Source organism: Podarcis erhardii (genome assembly GCF_964252035.2).
Source record: "Podarcis erhardii genome assembly, chromosome: 10".
Lineage (NCBI taxonomy): Eukaryota > Metazoa > Chordata > Lepidosauria > Squamata > Lacertidae > Podarcis > Podarcis erhardii.
In genome coordinates this window covers 12,213,750-12,233,123 of record NC_138500.1, presented here as the reverse complement: position 1 = coordinate 12,233,123, position 19,374 = coordinate 12,213,750, and the positions used below count along the sequence as shown (strand labels likewise).

Below are 19,374 nucleotides of genomic sequence, written 5' to 3'. Positions count from 1 at the left end.
CTCTCCTCTCCCACTTTGCTCCTTTAAAGCAAGCAGGCTCTGCTTTTCTCCCTCCTCCCCGCTCATCCCCGGCTTAGTGAGCTGAAATACTTTGCTGCTATGTAGCGAGCTGAGTGGGGAGGAGAGAGGGGGACAGAGAGCCTGCTTGCTTTAAAGGAACCAACCGGCTCCTCTCCCGCTTTGCTCCTTTAAAGAAGCAGGCTCTCTGTCCCCCTCTCCTCCCCACTCAGCGGCTCTTCTCCCGCTTTGCTGTTTCAAAGCGAGCCACGGAGGAGGGAAGGAAGGGGAACCATGGATCCTCTGCTCACGACTGCAGCAGATCCCTCCCACCACCCATAGGCATTCCTTCCATAACACGCACAGACATTTCCCCTTACTTTCTAGGAGGAAAAAAGTGAGTGTTATGGTACAAAAAATACGGTAGTCTACTGGTGTGTGCAGAGATCATACTGCAGGCAGTTCAAATAACAACAAGGCAAAATCACTGGCGAAACACTGGTCTCAGGTCTTTTATAGGCAAAAATCACTTTTTTAAAAAAATACTGAAACAAATACTGCAATCAAAGCAGCAATTCACTGCTGTTGGAAACATTACGGGAGGTCTGTATTTGAACTAAAAAGAAAGTTGTACAGCTGGAAATGACCCGAAGTACTAATTTTTGACAGTGAAATTGGGTCTTTTTTCCCAGAGAAATCCTACTAGTCCCATTGCACCCACATTTTTATTATTATTCTATTCATCCAAAAGTCATAAGCATAAAGCAAGCAAGACCAAGAACATGTCTGCAAGACAGAGAGCATGTTAAAAATAACACCAATGGAAGAAGCAAGCACACAAAGGAAGACTAAAGGTTTTCTTTTAAAAGGGAAACATACCTCAATTTAAGTCTCATCAGTCCATTCATTCTGCTGACATGTCAAACTGATTATGCCAGCAAGACCTCTCTCTCACTCCCATGACATCATCTCATGTAAGGAAGCTCATCCTGTTCCTCAGATGTTACATTTCTGATGCTTCAACAAGGCATCATTTAAGGGCAGGAAACACCTTTTCACTGTCACATCAAATCTGCTCTCAGGCTAGCCAATCAGAAACCACCACCCAATGAAGTATCCCGCTCTGTTTGCATCAGAGAACGGGAACATGCTTACATCAAGTTTGGTTTCGTATACGTCTTCTTCCTCATAAACAGCTCTATATTAACCATCTCATCTCAGGAGATTGGCTAACTTGAGCCAACCTAGTTATACCATCTGATGGCAGCTCTATAATATCGGACCGTCCCCAAAGTCCTCGTTTGTCACAGTCTTCAGTTTCAGTGTCATAGCTGTCAACGTTTCCTTTTTTAAAGGGAAATTCCCTTATTCCGAATAGGATTCCTTGCAAGAAAAGGGAAAAGTTGACAGCTATGTTCATGGTTGACCAGCAGTCCAGAACGCAAAGCGGGGTCCCATTGCCTTCCTGAGTGAGGTTGGCAGTGCTCACCTTTCCAATGTCGCCAGCTGTGGAAGGACGTGTGGATCCAGAATTGGTCTCCACAGTCACTTCAGGACTCATTGTTAAAACCGTGTTTATGGAAGACAATCTTACTCGGCTACGAGTGATCGCCAAAGAAGAAGAAGAGCTCACTTTCCAGGTAATAAAGCTCCATCCAACATATCACGAAGACAACACCTTCCTTCCTTGCATCTTATTAGCAGTTCATGGAGCGCAACCCTATGAAAGTTTACCTTCTGAGCAACATTTGGTGGCGGGGGGCGCACACCCGTGGTGGGAGAGACCAAAGGCAGAAGTGGGCACAGCAAGGAATGTCAATTTCCCCTTTGTACACTAGTTTCTTGGGAGGCAGGTGGCACTGTGGGTTAAACCACAGAGCCTAGAACTTGCCGATCAGAAGGTCGGTGGTTCGACTCCCCGTGGCAGGGTGAGCTCCCGTTGCTCAGTCCCTGCTCCTGCCAACCTAGCAGTTCGAAAGCACATCAAAGTGCAAGTAGATAAATAGGTACTTGCTCTGGCGGGAAGGTAAACGGTGTTTCCGTGCGCTGCTCTGGTTCGCCAGAAGCGGCTTAGTCATGCTGACCACATGACCCGGAAGCTGTACGCCGGCTCCCTCGGCCAATAAAGCAAGATGAGCGCCGCAACTCCAGAGTTGGCCACGACTGGACCTAATGGTCAGGGGTCCCTTGACCTTTGCCTTACACTAGTTTCTACACACCCACCTCCTGGCAAACAAGAGCTTATAATCAGAGTTTAAGGATACATCCCACCAGGCAAAACCACTTAAGGGGGGTGGGAAGCAAGGTTGGTTGAAATCAAGAAATGCCCTTGTACTGCGTTCAGGAGAGGGGCACAACCTCCCAGGAGAACACTGCATGCGTAAGTGCGCTGGATTCGTTAGCAGAACTAATCAGCGAATATTCCTAAGTCTGAGCGGGTAAGCATGTGTTATCTGTTTTCGAGGGACAGACATCAAAAGTTGAGCGGTTTGTTCTTTGAACCCTGGATCATATAAGTTGACCTTTGCCAGAATCACGGCAGGTGTGTGGGCTTCGGCCCACAATTCTAAAGAAAGCAGCCGTTAACCGAGGCAACTCTGCACGGCTCGGCTTGTTCTGTTCTGCTAAGGGAAGAGAACGAGAGAAGGGCCTTTGGGGCCATGCAAAAATAGAAGGCATGGAGGCTGCTCATCCCGATATGGCTGAGAGCAAAATCAAGTGTTGAAAATTCAAGGGGCAAGGAGTTTGCAGCCTCCTGTGAACTGGCTCCAAACAAAGTCTGTTTCTAAACTTCCTGGCCCACCAGAAAGGGGTTTCCAAAAGAGAAAGGCGCATTCTCCATGCACCGTACAAGTTCATCCACAGCTGAAACCACAGAGAAAAACCTTTATATTCTTAAAGGAGAGTGGCGACAGTAAAACAGATTGGCTGATACTTACAATCATTTTGAAATGACTGGAATCACCAAAGAGAAGTTTGCAAGTTAGATTTGATTCGTATTGGTGATCAGATTTTTTTCCCCCGCCGAATTTTTTTTTTTTCCTTTTAAACAAGAACAAAACTTACCCTGTCACATTAAAAGGCATTTTTTAATTTTCACGCACCCAGGAGTCTTTTCTTCTGTGCTGATTTTTCTCAATCTGTACTGGCGGATCTCTCGCACCAATGTATAAAATGCATCCTCCACTCTCTGCATTGTAAAACACAACTCCTTTAAAGCCAGCTTTGGTTAACCAGGATGAAGAGGGTGGGGGCCCAGTCGTCAGAGGAAAACTGGAAGTTAGCAGCTACACTCCTAAGTAAAGCAGCGTGGGAGCAATATACCTAGCTACATGTGGGGGAAAGGCTTTAGGTACAATCCCATATTCATTATTTTTGATATCAAAATATACCAGTCCTTAAGGATCTAGATCAGGGTTTCCCAAACTTGGGTCTCCAGCTGTTTTGGGACTACAACTCCCATCATCCCTGACTTGCTAGGGATGATGGGAGTTGTAGTCCAAAAACAGCTGGAGACCCAAGTTTGGGAAACCCAGATCTAGACTAAGGGTGGCTAACCTGTGGCCTTCCAGATGTTGATGGACTTCAACTCCCAGCAACCTCAGCAAATCTGGCCAATGGTCAAGGATGATGGGAGTCCCAACAATATCACAGGTGAGTCAGACCCTTTATTCATCACGTTCACACCTGTTTAGATGTTAACACACTTGATTTCCTAAGATTTAGAGCTTCGCTTGTGTCCAGCATTCGGGGCAAATGGCAACAGAGCCTCCATTCTTAAAAACATTTTAGGAGCTGGATTTTAAAAATTTATTCCCTTCAGGAAACCCTTTCAATGTGACGTCATCTCCCAAGGAACCTGAGTCCTTTGCCAAAGACTCTGGGCAGGGATTTGAAGAACCACTTTGAGCCCGACGGCTAGATTCAAACTTCACCAACCTTCTGGAGACAAAAATCCTGGTGATAGGCAAGGCCGAAAGGGGGGGAAAGAAACACTACATATTTTCCACATACATTTTACACTGTTTGTAATGCTGTTTTCCCATTCGATTCCCTTGTAGGGAGATTGAGGTGCATAAAATGTAAGGGAAATACATACTGCCTTTAAAGATGAACCTATGACAAATGACATCGCATGACTGGAAGTTTGCTTAAGCTGCACTCGCGAGTCGTTTGGATGGAAGGGGTTGGTGGGCCAAATTAAGTCAAATAAGTGCAATCACAAACAGTTAATCCAAGACACTGGCCAGGCTTGTTAGGCCTCACCCTGGCAATGTTTTGAATGCAGTGTGTGCACCCAGGAATGAATTCAGCACTGCCCTATGGCTGCGCATTGCAGAGGGAAAGATCAGTATCAAGAATGTTTGTCTGCTGCACCAAACAGCGAGGGACATCTGAGGCTCCCCAGAAAACCATCTGCGAGGTTCTGAGCTAAACAGTCACATCCCCATCTTGCAATAAGAGAAAGAAGAAGAAAAGCACAGGAAATTTTCCATAAGCACAAGCGCAACCATCCGATCCAACTGTTTTGATTGCCACGATTATTCGAGATGCTATTTCATTCACTTCCCGAAAGGGCCCAATACCTGGGAAGGTCTCCTCCCCAAAACCCCTGGGGCGGGAGAATGCGGGGAGGGTGGACAACAACTTCCATTGACTGTGTATCCACCCCCCCCCCCCCGCCGCCGCCCAGCTCATTTCAATGGAGGTCCCTCAGGAACCATTTCAAGGCAATTGGGCCCACCGCCTCCATCCCGATCACCGAGAGCAGGAGTTGCGATTTTGTTTCAGCAATGCAGACAAGATGGAGAAAGAGATCAACACCAAAGAAGGCAAAAGATTGACTAGAGAGGAGCGCATTCTGGGCAAAGCATTTCACCACAAAAAGAAGAAGCAGGGCTTGGGGAAAAGGGTTTTTAAAGAGCCAGCCACACAGGGGAAGCATTTGACTAAGTTGTTGAAACTTTGCCTGTCTCCCACAGGAAACACGGAAGTGGCAGTTTTGCTACAGGCGAGCATTGCAACATAGGAGAGGTTTTTTAACACGGAAACACATACACAAAGGCATGCATGTGCTTCCCAACAACTTTATGGAGACTAGAAAGGGAGTACCACAAGAGGAAGGGGCTTCCTCTAGAACAGGGTTTGCTCATCGGTGGCCCCCAGGATGCTGCTGCTGCTGCTGCTCTGCAACTCCCGTCGCCATTGACAGGACTGGCTGTGCTGGCAGGAGCTGATCAGAGCTTGAGTCCAAAGAAAAACGCTGTAGCATTTGCCACTGGAACAGAGGAAAACGCTCCATGCTGAGTCAGGTCTATCAAGCTCTCAGTGTTGTCTGCACTGACTGGCAGCTGCTCTCCAGGGTTTCAGACAGAGGTCTCTCCCAGTCCTACCTGGAGATGCTGGGGATTGAACCTGGGACCAGTGATCAAAATTAGCCAGGTGCCAGGCGCATTTTGCACCTGGCTACCAGGCACTTGCGACCAAGTGAAGATGCCTGGGCAGCAAGATGGCACCTGACATCTCTGCCACCTGGAGATGCATGCCTTCACTTAGCCCACTCCACTGCCCTGCTCACAGTTGTGAAGAATATTCTTACGTCATGAATGGTCGGTGTTTCACCATTAAGAAAAACAGTAAAGTGCTCAGAGTTCTTAACTGAGCTGAAGGATGTCATCTGAACTAACCAGATGTTTAACACAGTCCATCGTATGAAAAATAAGATTTTAGAGCCGTCTTGTCCAAAAATGGCGACTAGACATTCCATTTTGGCAACTGCAACCTCGATTTAAGGAGCCATTTGGTGCCTAGCTTATATATCTATAACACTGCCTGGAACCGTCTGCATGCTCTAACAGATTCTCCAGCACTGAGCTATATTCATAGAATCATAGAGTTGGAAGAGACCACAAGGGCCATCGAGTCCAACCCCCTGCCAAGCAGGAAACACCATCAGAGCACTCCTGACATATGGTTGTCAAGCCTCTGCTTAAAGACCTCCAAAGAAGGAGACTCCACCACACTCCTTGGCAGCAAATTCCACTGTCGAACAGCTCTTACTGTCAGGAAGTTCTTCCTAATGTTTAGGTGGAATCTTCTTTCTTGTAGTTTGGAGCCATTGCTCCGTGTCCGCTTCTCTGGAGCAGCAGAAAACAACCTTTCTCCCTCCTCTGTGTGACATCCTTTTATATATTTGAACATGGCTATCATATCACCCCTTAACCTCCTCTTCTCCAGGCTAAACATGCCCAGCTCCCTTAGCCGTTCCTCATAAGGCATCGTTTCCAGGCCTTTGACCATTTTGGTTGCCCTCCTCTGGACACGTTCCAGTTTGTCAGTGTCCTTCTTGAACTGTGGTGCCCAGAACTGGACACAGTACTCCAGGTGAGGTCTGACCAGGGCAGAATACAGTGGCACTATTACTTCCCTTGATCTAGATGCAATACTCCTATTGCTCCTCCCTCTTTCCTACACCCATGTCCCTGCAGTCCCAGATCCAGCACAAACTCCTCTTCGCCGCTTCCTATGGCCTCATTCTGCAGCCATGTTTTGCCCTTCTCGATCTGCTCCCACATCTAGATATTTTGTGTTTGTGGCTTTTTACTCCTCCAGCTGCATCACCCTCAGCCACTCAAAAGTCTCCTGCTCCCTTGAGTGACAAACTTTCTCTCTTGCTACCCCCTTCTGTGTGGAATTGCCCCCCCCCCCAAAAAAAACCATCTTTGCCATGCCTTTCTCTCTTCCATCAAATTCCTCCTCAGCACGCACAAAGAGCATTAAGCCGCAATTTTTTAAAAAAGAAACCATGCTACTGAAGAAAGGGAAAATAAACATAGGAGGAGCCATAGCTCAGGGTGATGTTACCCATCTCTGCTCTACTGGAAAACTATATTCCCACCCACCCCACAAACAAAAAATCTACCAGATCCCTCAAACGAACACTAGTTTTCAAAGGAAGAAAAAAAAGAAATTGTCACCGTAATTTCTCATTCTCTCCACACGAGGGGGAACCACACTGTAAAGCTCATCCAAGCTGCATACATAACCATACATTTAAAGCAAACTGTTTCACCCAAAGAATTCTGGGAACCGTCTCTCACAGAGCCACAACTCCCAGAACTCACAACAAATTACTGTTTCTAATGGAACCCCCAGATACAGTTAAAAGTTGGGGGGTTTATGCCCCAAAAGTATGGGGCTAGAGGGGGTGCAGAAACTCACAGTCTGCACTTTGTTGCTTAGCTACAGAAAAGCTGACAGGCGGAGCCTGTAATGTGCGTCAGAGCACATTAGACGTTTGTTATAGTCGTTAGACTGGTCATGTTGTACGGATGCCTGATTATCGTCTTCCAAAGCAACTACTCTATTCCGAACTTAAAAATGGAAAACGTAATGCTGGTGGTCAACGAAAGAGGTTTAAAGACTCTCTCAAGGCAAACCTAAAAAATTGTGGTATAAACACTGACAACTGGGAAATGCTGGCCTGCAAGCGCTCCAGTTAGAGAACAGCCTTTACCAAAGGTGTCATGGACTTTGAAGACGCTTGAATTCAGGACGAAAGGGAGAAACGTGCTAAGAGGAAGACACGCTTGGCAAACCCTCACCGTGATCAACTCCTGCCCGGAAACCACTGTCCCCACTTTGGAAGGATGTGTGGATCCAGAACTGGCCTCCACAGTCACCTACGGACTCATTGTTAAAACCGTGTTTATGGAAGACAATCTTACTCGGCTACGAGTGATCGCCAAAGAAGAAGAGACGTTTGTTATAGCCAGCTGTGTAACTGAGATGGCTGGTTTGTTTTTTTAGAATAGATTGGAAAAATTCAGGAATGGTGCTATCAGTGTGCTTATGGCAGCAGTCCCAGCATTTGATACATCCTCTTAAGAGTACAAGGTATTTCTAAATGCTAGAAAGTGGGAGAGATGATGGGTAAATGGCTAGATCCTGAGTTCTTGGAAAACACCAGTGGAGATGGGGATACTAGGTTCCTTGGGTTTTTACTCCAACCCATAGTAATCAGCAGGGACGTGGGTGGAGCTGTGGATTAAACCACAGAGCCTAGGGCTTGCCGATCAGAAGGTCGGCGGTTTGAATCCCCACGACGGGGTGAGCTCCTGTTGCTCAGGTCCCTGCTCCTGCCAACCTAGCAGTTTGAAAGCACGTTAAAGTTCAAGTAGATAAATTGGTACCGCTCCGGCGGGAAGGTAAACGGCGTTTCCGTGCGCTGCTCTGGTTCGCCACAAGAGGCTTAGTCATGCTGTACGCCGGCTCCCTCGGCCAATAAAGCGAGATGAGCGCTGCAACCCCAGAGTCGGCCACGACTGGACCTAACGGTCAGGGGTCCCTTTACCTTTTTATAGTAATTAGCCTGCCCCTTACCACTAAGTGTGCCACACGTTCGGGATGGGATAAAATGCCTTTCAATGGGTACAGGAACTAATTTATGGCATAGGTCCTAAGCCATATGAGCAGAATCATTCACGCCACACATTTAAAGGAATTTTATACCATTTTAGCAGTAGTGGCTTGCTCCCAAGCATCTGGCGAACTATAGTCTACCCCTCACAGGGTTATAATCGCCCTGCACACTTAGCAAACGACAGTTCCCAGGATTCTTTGTGGAGCACAGTGTGCTTGAAATGGACGGTGGGGATGTGATCTTAGGAGCACTGCATAAAATTTTAAGTGGCGGCTCATAGTTGCCCCCTGCCAACCACAGAAGGAGGGGGTGGGCACAAGGCAGGCTTCAGTGTTGGTGAGTGCCCATCAGGGCCATGGCAGGTGTCCAAAGATGCCAGGTAAATATGTTTAGTCCCAAACAGCAAAAGCAACTTCACCTATTTAGAACCGGGTCAACCAACTATGATTTGGGGTATAATACATCGATGCAGCTCTTTAAAAAGGCCTGAAGGAAGTGAATCATCGAGCAGAGGTGAAGTGGAAATCACAGGCTCTTAGAAGAGCAAAGCAAGTTGATTGTAACGCAGAGCAAAATCAACAAATTTTTTTTTTTAAAGCAAGCAGAGATTTAAGCCCAGCAACTTCGCAACGATTAGGAAAAAAAAAACCAACAACAACAGATGATGCACACAGGCTAGGTAACCATAGCCATACAAAATATATCCAGAGCTGTATTCTGCACTGCAAACAGGACTCAAAAGCTATGCACGCAAAGGAAGGAAGCGCACAGGTCAAATTTTAGATTGTAAGCTCCTTGAGGCCGTGACTTGTGCTCTTGTTTTTCTGCAGGCAGTCATGTGCACATCCATGGCACTATAATTTGCTTTCAAAGTGTACTCAAGTATGAGTTTTATTTACCAAAGCCCAGGGGAAAGAAGGCAACCCAAAGATGTCCCTTTGGGTCTCTTCCGATTCTGCAATTATTTGATGCTAAGAGGAGAAGGCAAGAAGTAAAGAAGGGGCTTCCTCAGCTGGAGCCTCATGCGTTCTCCTGTGCAAGTGGGGCTCCTGGGCAAAGGGAAGATGCCCTCAACCATCCATGGCAACATCCTTCATCTTTCCCCACTAAAGGAAGAAGGAAAACACTTGGGAGGCAGGAGAATTGTCTGCACGCATTGGAAACTCTGGCAGAAGTCAGAGCAGATACTGCTCTCCTTCTCTCCTCCCTCCCCTGCTTTTTACAGGTGTTTTCTCTAGCAAGCAGCAGCATCTAAAGTGACACACTGCATGCTGTTCCTGGGATTCCAAGCTGGAATCAAGGGGATGCAGAGGGAAGGAGGGACTTGCTATGTGAAGAAATCCAGCCAGGTTCGTCTCTGGATCACGAGCATGCAGCTGCGTGAATCACAGAAGCCCCTGTTCCGTTCAGTAAAAACACCGCCCGTGGGTTTCCTTCTCAAGCCGTTTACAAAAAAAACCCCATGAGGATTAGATGCCGCCTGTTCTCGCCCTTCCAGTTCTGTACTTGCGGGATGAATTTTGCATTTTGTGCAGTGTGTACACACAGCCTTGGACACATTCCAACACTACAGCGGATTTCTGAACATTTATTTTCGGTGAAAAGGAATACAGGGGGAAAGGGATCTCTGCATTAAGGCCAGGCAATTACTGAGTTGAGAGGATGTGAAAACCGTTTAAAAATGGATGCAAAGCAGCGTTTGCTGCTATTCTCTAGTCCTTATTTCAATTTTTACCTTCGATAGCTTATAAACATTAAGAGATCCCACACAGGCAGTTTGCAATTCCAGTATTACTCAGCATGTTCATATGCGTGTTCAGGGAAACTGTTAATCGGGGCACTTACTGTCCCCCGACAATCCACGGTCTGCGCAGCTGGAGAGAAACGTTCAGATAACTCTTGCCGTTATGAAAACGACTAAAAATAACTCAGACAAGGCTTCAGCTGCAACATCCTGCCACTTAGAATGCACCAGATGTTCTTGCGAATTCACGCCAGACAAATTATTTCAGCATCTTAAAGGGATCGCAAGGGTTGCAGAGTCAGACCTCTGAACCCAATGCCTTTCCGAATTTGATGACCAGGCTGCCAGGCAAGTGCTGCTCTGGGACTTATTTAGCGCAATAAAAGAAGGATATATGCTTGGAGAAGTCAAACTGCATGCTTGTATATGAATTCTTGCCCTGGATTCTGTTCTTGGCCTCAGAATTCGGGTGATGTGAGTCTGAGGTGGTAAAATCCAGACACGGAGACGTCATCACGTCTATTTCCCATAAGGAATCTGTGCAAGGTTCACCACTACCATCCTGGGTAACATCCAGCGTGGTTTTTTCTTTATTATTTTTTTAAAAGTGGAAGCCACATAGAACACACACACAGAGATTTTGAAGTTTTAATTTTAAAGCAGTAGCATGCCACTTTAGCCAATAATGGATTCCCCCAGAGACTCTTGGGAACTGTAGTTTATACCTGACAGAGCTACAGTTCCTTGCACCAGAAACAAACTAGTTTCCCAGGATTCTCTGGGGGAATCCACGACTGGCTAAAGTGGTACGATACTGGTTTAAGTGTAGACTGCAGGTGGGACCTCAGATATATAAAATGGCTCTCAAGAGTCAAATAAAATGGAACGTGACTCTGCCTGCTTTCTTGAATCTCGGCTATCTTGGGGAGAGACCATATTGAGAGAGAGATGTAGGGATCTCTCAAGAACATGGATTCGCAGGTACTAGGAATCCTACCCATTATTCGAACAGAAAACTCTGTTTTCTCAACCTCAACCGGGGACGATTGTTCTAACACACAAGACAACACACATAATGTTACCTGTCTCGTTTTCGCAGAGGTTTCGATGAAAGGAATTCCGTAACTTCTAGCTAAGTCCTGAGCTTGTTTTGTGTCTACGGTTCTCGAAGGCAAGTCACATTTGTTTCCTACTAGCACCATGGGGACATCTTCAGAATCTTTCACTCTTTTTATTTGTTCCCTGTGGAGGGGCGGGGGGGGGGAAATAAGAGAAGAGTGAGAGACCACTTTAGAGCAAAGTAATATCTGTGGAGTTGCCACGGTTACTTCTTTGAAGGGAGAGATTTTAAAAAGAAAAAGAAGCAAGTTGTTTAAATCCATCTGTTTTGTTTACTACCAAGGTTTTCATCTGCATTCAGCCCATCCCCAGGGCTCATGGATTTACCGTATTTTTCGCTCTATAAGACGCACCAGACCACAAGACGCACCTACTTTTTGGAGGAGGAAAACAAGAAAAAAAATATTCTGAATCTCAGAAGCCAGAACAGCAAGAGGGATAGCTGCGCAGTGAAAGCAGCAATCCCTCTTGCTGTTTTGGCTTCTGGGATAGCTGCGCAGCCTGCATTCGCTCCATAAGACGCACACACATTTCCCCTTACTTTTTAGGAGGGAAAAAGTGAGTCTTATAGAGCAAAAAATACGGTATTTTATTTTTACACTGCTAACTCGCATACAAAATCATCCACAAAGGGTTACATACAGCAAATATAAAATGTCAAGTTTACACGAGAAAATATATCAAGTGCAGAAAATGTCATAAGCAACTGCCCGGTCACAACATTCATCCAAGTACAAAGGCCCGTCGCCTGAAGAAAGGCTTCAAAAGATACCAAAAAATATAGGAGGATGCTTGGTGGGTTTCCATTGTTAGGACGTTCCACGTTGCTGGACTGTCCACACTAAACACTGTATTTCTCATAGCTACCAAGCAGCCTTATTTACACAGGGGGCAGTAAACAGCATTCGCCCAACAGAACTTGGTGATCAAGCAGAGATTGCAGTATCGTAGAGTTGGAAGGGACCCCAAGGGTCATTTAGTGTAATTATTATTTATTTATTGAATTTCTATACTTCAAATTAAGATAAAAGGCTTTAAGGGTCCTTAGAGCAGCCATTTTCAACTTGTGGGTCCCCAGATGTTGCGGGACTACAACTCCCATCACCCCTAGCTAGCAAGGCCAGAGCTCAGGGATGATGGGAGTTGTAGTCCAACAACATCTGGGGACCCACAGGTTGAGAACCGCTGCCTTAGAGCCTATTATTTACAATGTGTTTAGAAGTTTCAGGTGTTTCAGCAGTCATACAGTGAAGGCAAAAAGAAAGGGACTAGGTAGACTGATTGAGGCAGACACAAGCTCAGTTCAGAGTAGTGTGTAGAAGCTCAAGATGTTAACTGGACTGGAGGTGGTCGAGAGGCAAATTTATTGAATTTCTATACTGACTATACTGGACGGTTCGCAGAATAAAATAAAATAAAAATATAAAACCACAACATACATAATCAAAATAAGAACAACCACCCAATAAACACCACCCCACACACACACAAACACCCCACATTTTAAAAGGGCCTAAGAGCAAGAATGGGACGCAGGTGGCGCTGTGGGTTAAACCAGAGCCTAGGACTTGCTGATCAGAACGTCAGTGGTTCAAATCCCTGAGCTCCCGTTGTTCGGTCCCTGCTCCTGCCAACCTAGCAGTTCGAAAGCACATCAAAGTGCAAGTAGATAAATAGGTACCACTCCAGCGGGAAGGTAAACGGCGTTTCCGTGCGCTGCTCTGGTTCGCCAGAAGCGGCTTAGTCATGCTGGCCACATGACCTGGAAGCTGTATGCCGGCTCCCTCGGCCAGTAAAGCGAGATGAGCGCCGCAACCCCAGAGTCGGCCACGACTGGACCTAATGGTCAGGGGTCCCTTTACCTTTACTAAGAGCAAGAAGGGAAGGCATGCAGTGGTGCGATGCGCCTCAGTGGTGGAGAACATGGTTTCCTGCTTTCAGGGAGCAATGCCAGTCTTACAGCATGTGTAGAGAGCAAAGCACACAAATTGGGAAGGGCTCTCTTGTTCCTGTGGGGAAGCCACGTCACAAGCCCAACGCATGTGGACTTGTGGCCCAAGCTTTCATTTCGCAACGCTTGACCGTAATAAAATCTCTAGGCGGTTGTTGACAATGTATTTATTCATCTATCGTCACGTTTACAGGCCGCCCTTCTTGCAAAGCGTCCAAGGCAAGCGTGAATGGCTCTCCCGTGTCATTCTCACGACGACCCTCTGGCGCGGGCTCCGCCGAGAGACTGTGACCGACCCAGGGGAGAACTGAGCACTGGATGATGACCTGGGGGAGGGGACGAGTTACACAACCACAGCTGCCTTCTCACGATCACTCTGTGTGGCTTCTCAAAGCGCCACACAGATCCTGAAATCAGTGGGTTCTGGAGCCAGGATTAAAAATAACTCAAAAAAAAAGGCTGCTTTCAAACTGAGCAGTTTGAAAGAGGGCGTTTGCTGCAATCACACGGCAAGTCTTTATGGGCTTTCGTTTGACGCAAATCGCAACAGAGTCCCATTTCTAGTCAACACCCTCCTAATTAGCATGCATTTAAGGCAGCTGAAGGGGCAGGGGTGGACCAGAAAGCATTTGCTTAGAGCCAATGTACATATTATGCAGAACAAGGAAGAAAAAAATCAAAAGAAACACACACACACACTTCCTTACACGGAACCAGAACTCTGGGTCCATCCAACTCAATACTGTTTGCACTGACTGGCAGAGGCTCTCCGGGTTTTTCCTACATGTACAAAGCTATTGCACCAGTATGCATCACTCCGTAGCTGGTGAGCTTGCTTACTACTTGCGGGGAAATCCTTATGTGGGAGACCCTGCAGAGATTCTGCACTGGAACATTTCAGGTAGAGGGTGTCGTGTTCTCACACGCTCACCTCGTTCTGCGTAATGCGCAAGAAAGGCTTGGGAAGTTGAGGGACTCCGGAGCGTAAAACAAGCAGAACGAGCAACACTTCTACGTATTTTAAATCGGAACAGACGTCAAATCCACGTTTGTTTATTTCATTTATATCCCCCACCTCCAACATCTTGGAGGTCCCACGTCGCAAGGTGATTAGATTGGTCTCAGCTACTGGCCCCGATCTGGTGGAACGCTCTGTCACAAGAGACTAGGGCCCTGCGGGACTTGACATCTTTCCGCAGGGCCTGCAAGACAGAGCTGTTCCGCCAAGCCTTTGGCCAGGGCACAGCCTGACTCCCTCCTTTGGCAATCTTCACAGAACTCTAGCCCAATGGTTGCCATTAATTTGATTTGAATTGATTTTAGAATGTTGTATTATTTTATTGTTGTTAGCTGCCCTGAGCCCAGCTTCGGCTGGGGAGGGCGGGATATGTGGAGTTTGGAACAAACAGGGTTAAAACTCCGTGGTGCCCTGCATCTGGGAGGAGCCGGAAGCAGGGCCCTACGTCACAGGCTTTGTCTGTGAGAGTTACTTTCAGTTCTCACTGAGAGACGGAGAGAGACGCAGCTCAACCGACAGGCTGTGTCTGTGTGCTTTTGGAAAGCACGGAGGAATGCCTTTGGAATGGCGGAGGTTTCCGATGGACTGATTTATGGCTTGTAAATAAACGCTTCTAGAGATAAGAACCGATCTGTCTTTTGGACTTGATTTATCCCTTTCTCACATGGACTCGGGACCGCTGCATTACTCTGCTAGGCCAGCTCAGAGCTTCCAGGGATACGGAGCTGAACTGGGAAGCTTGCTGGACCCAATATCCGCAAAGGTTATGGAGGCAACGTGTTTCCTGACAAGTGTGAGAAGGGAGGAGAACGCCAGCTTTGAGTTGCTGTGATCTCCTGCCAGGAAGGGCAGTGGGAGATGCTGGTGATCGGAGCCAAGAGCCAAGAGAGAGGCTGCTGCTTCGGAGGACCAGCTTGCTGGCAGAGTGAGTACGTTTGAAGCCCCGGGGGGAGGAGAATGGCTGCTGCTCAGGCACAGCAGGGCAAAGACAGCTACCCCGGTGAAAGGCTCAATGGCACCAACTGGGAGGCCTGGAGTGAGCACATGTACCACTGGCTGAAGGGAAAGGAGCTGTGGGAATGCACGCAAGCAGATCCAGGCCAGGCCCAGCCCAAAGCAGACGTGGCTGATGCTCTAGAGAGAGAGCAAAGGGTGCTAGCCATTTTAAAGGGCAGTGTTCATGCATGGCTGTTGCCAGAGCTCCAAGGGAAGAAGCCCTGGGTCGCGTGGCAGGCACTGAAGACAGCATGTCAGAAAGCAGTGGGAGCCACACCAGAGGGGGCTAGAAGATGCCCAAAGGGAGCAGCAAGCCCAGGAGGGTCTGAGCAACGCCCAGAAAGCCCAGAGGGGGCTAAGAGAAGCCCAGAAGAAGCTGGGGCTGTTTTGGGGAGCTGTTTTTATGCTTCAACACATCTGAGTGATGGACTGTGTCCTGGGGAAAGGCTGGGAGCTGGAAAGAGGAAAGCAGTGGCAAGCTGTTCCTTAGGCGACGTGGCACCCAGGAGTGGGGGTGCAGGCCGATCCAAGAGCTCTGAGAAAGCCAAAGTCTCCCAGAGTTGTTTGTGCTTTGAGGCGAAGTCCAACAGCAAAGGGCATTGTTCTGCTGAGGCTCTGGAATGCAAGGTCAGCCACCTGCAAGGAAGGCAGATAAGCAGCGTTTCACAGACAACAGAGCCTGGGAACAGCAGTAGCAGCCGTGCAGTAACCATGGCAACCAGGATGGACACTGACTTTGACACTTGCAGAGGCCCCGGTGGGGGTGCAAGCGTTGCCATGGCAGCTTTGGAAGACAGTCAGAGAGACACTTTATCTCTAATTATAGACACGGGAGCGACTCACTGTCTTGTGCCATCTGGTGGGCTCCTGAGGAACTGCAAGACAGTTAAATCTGGACAAAATGTCAAAATGGCGGATGGATCTAAGAGACCACTGACTGAATCTGGGTCTTTATATTGTTCTTTCCTGGATTGTTGGGTGCAAGCTTATGTTGTCCCAGAGCTTGCGCACTCTCTTTTAAGTGTAACAGCCTTAAATGATGCTGGGTTCGATGTTCTCTTTTCTAACACTTGTTGCTCTTTTTACAGGGATGGGAAGAAGATCTACAGCGTTGAGAGAACAGACAGGCTCTTTCTGGTGCAGATGCCTGTTGAAAATGGGGCTGGTGGAAAAATGGGACTAGTGGAAAATGGGACTGGTGGAAAAATGGGGCTGGTGGAAAATGGGGCTAGTGGAGAGTCCATTGAAGATGCCCATGTGCAGTGTGCAAATGTCCCACCACACGATGGTTGTATTCACTTGTGGCACCGAAAATTCGGACATGCCGGGTGGTCGCTTGTGAAAAAAGCCGCAGAGAACACCATTGGTTGTAGGTTCAAGGCTTGTGACAAATACCTAGATTGTCAAGCCTGTAAGCAGTCGAAGGTCACAACATGCTCATACCCCAGATCAGAGAGGAGAACTAGCAAACCCTTTGAACTTGTGCATGCAGATTTGTCAGGACCCATGCCAACGCCTTCTTTAGCTGGGTCTAAGTGGGTTCTGGTTCTGATTGACGATTTTTCGAAATTTAGTTGGGTTTTTGCGCTTAAATGCAAGTCAGAAGCGGCTGCATTGATCAGGGATTGGATCACAGCGATTGAACTACAGTTCTCTACCAGGGTGATTTCCTTTCAATCTGATCGCGGGGGGGAGTTCACAGGTTCTGCGCTGCAATCGTTTTTCAGGCAGAAGGGTATCAATCATCGATTGACGGCCCCCTACTCTCCGCAACAGAATGGGGTTGCAGAGAGAAAGTTTCGCACATTACAGCAATCTGCGAATTCTATGTTGGCAGACTCAGGTTTGCCACAGCGCTTTTGGGCAGAGAGTTATCGGACAGCATGTTTTGTACAGAACAGGGTGTACAATTCCAGTGTAGGCAACACACCGTATTACTTGTTGCATCAGAAGAAGCCGAAGGTGGGATTTCTTCATGTTTTTGGGTCTGAGGCTTTTGTTCTCATTCCAAAAGCCATGCGCAAAAAGGGTGAGCCAAGGTCTAGGAAGATGATCTTTGTGGGCTATGAGCCGGGTTCAAAGGCGTGGCGTTTCGCATACCCTACTGGCAACCAGTCTAAGCTGCTTATTAGCGGCAGTGCTGAGTTTTGCGAGCAGAGTGGGTGGAAGCGTCTTCATGGGAACCCAGATGTTCTGTCAGACTCAGATGAGGAAGAGGAGGAAGGCGAGGCTGAACCTGTTGCTGATGCGCGCAGTCCACAGCAACAGGGTCCAGCGCCAGTTTCTCCGAAAGGGAGTCCCAGGACCCCTCCACAGGTCACCATCAAGTCTGAGCTAAGGAGTGCACCATCCTCACCAGCAGAACCAGCTGTGCGCCCGAAACGGCGCAGCAGGTCAGAGGGGGATGTGTCTGACACAGAGGATAGTAGGGTTGATCCAGGTGAATCAGGCGCAGTTCCAGAATTCACGCTGAGGAGGTCAGCAAGATCAACGAAGGGCAAGCCACCTGAAAGGTATGAAGCCACTAGTGTCTGGGTTGGTGTGGCTAGATGTGAGCCTGAATCCTTTGAGGATGTTCAGAAGTTGCCTCAGGAAGAAGCTAGCAAATGGCATGAGGCGATGCAGAAGGAGATGAACTCAATGGAGTCTCTAGGTGTGTTTTCTCTCACGAAGTTGCCAATGGGCGAAAAAGCTGTTAGCTGCAGATGGATTTACCGTTTGAAACCCACAGAAGCAGGAGAACCACAGTATAAAGCGAGATTAGTAGCCCGAGGATTCACACAGAGGAAGGGTGTCCATTTCACAGAGGTATATTCGCCAACCTCGAGAGCGGAGACTCTGAGAATGCTTTTGGCGATAGCAGCACAGAGAGGTTGGAAGGTGAACCATTTTGATGTAGATGTCGCCTACCTGAACTCAGATCTCAAGGAGGAGTTGTACATGCTTCCTCCTCCAGGGTTTGAAGTCAGTGAACCAGGCGTTGTGTGGCGATTGCACAAATCCATCTATGGATTACGCCAATCTGCCAGGAATTGGAATATGTGCCTACATGAAGCCTTAGAGGAGCTAGGCTTTAAGAGATCTCTTGCAGACAGTTGTCTTTACATTAAAGAGTCAGGCTTGAAACAGGAAGTGATCCTTGTGTTTGTTGATGATATCTTAGTGATGGCGCAGACAGGTAAACAGGTAGAAAAGTTTGCTAGAGAGCTTGGAAAGCGGTTCAAGTTGAAGCAGCTTGGAGATGTCAAATCCTATTTGGGCGTGCAGATCACAAAAGCAAGTGATGGAAGCTTCTTGCTTTGCCAGAAAGGTAAGATTGAACAGTTGCTTGAGAAGTTCAGGATGTCTGAGTGTGCAGGTGCCAGATCACCCATGGAGGCTGGTTTTGTAAAGGAGTGTCAGCAAGTAGAACGTGTGGTGTTCGAAAACACTGAGCTCTTTCAGTCAGCTCTGGGTAGTCTGTTGTATCTGTCACAGTGGAGCAGACCAGATATAGCGTTTGCTGTCAATCTGCTCAGTAGAGAGGCCTCAAGTCCTAGTGTGCAGGCCTGGAATGGTATAAAGCGGGTGCTGCGTTACCTGCAAGATACCAAAGACTTTTGTCTTAGGTTGTCAGCTCAAGGAGAAGTCAAACTGACTTGCTTTGTGGACGCAGATTGGGGTAACCTTGAAGATCGCAAATCAGTGTCAGGTCTAGTGGTGAAGTTTGGGGACTCAGTGATAGGGTGGAGGTCCCGGAAGCAAAGTCTCATAGCGCTTTCATCTACTGAAGCTGAGTTCAGTGCGCTATCAGATGCTTGCAGAGAGTTGGAGTTCTATGTGTGTTTGGTTGAGGAAATCTGTGGAGAGGTTTGTCTGCCCGTTGTGGTGCATGAAGACAATCAACCGTGCCTAAAACTGGCTGAGACAGGGCAGTTCAAGGCGAGAACCAAACATTTGGACATACGTTTTCAAAATGTGTGTCAGAGCGTTCGTGAGGGGCTAGTTGCTCTGAAATACTGTCCCTCAACCAAGAACCTCGCTGATGGTTTCACAAAACCATTAACCTTCCAGAAGCACGAGGAGTTCTGTGAGGGTTTGTGTATGGGGAAAGCATTGTTGGCTATTGTCCCCAGATGCAGGACAAG

At 47.6% G+C, this 19,374-nt stretch overlaps 1 protein-coding gene across 1 annotated transcript in view; it reads right to left on the bottom strand.

Annotated features, from left to right (window-relative positions):
• The window catches only part of LOC309351982 (GTPase KRas-like), a 51,973-nt gene that overhangs the window by 4,133 nt on the left and 28,466 nt on the right, over positions 1-19,374 (bottom strand). The window contains 1 exon segment of the mRNA XM_081880220.1: positions 11,246-11,405. Within this exon segment, the coding sequence (XP_081736346.1) occupies positions 11,246-11,405 (160 nt within the window).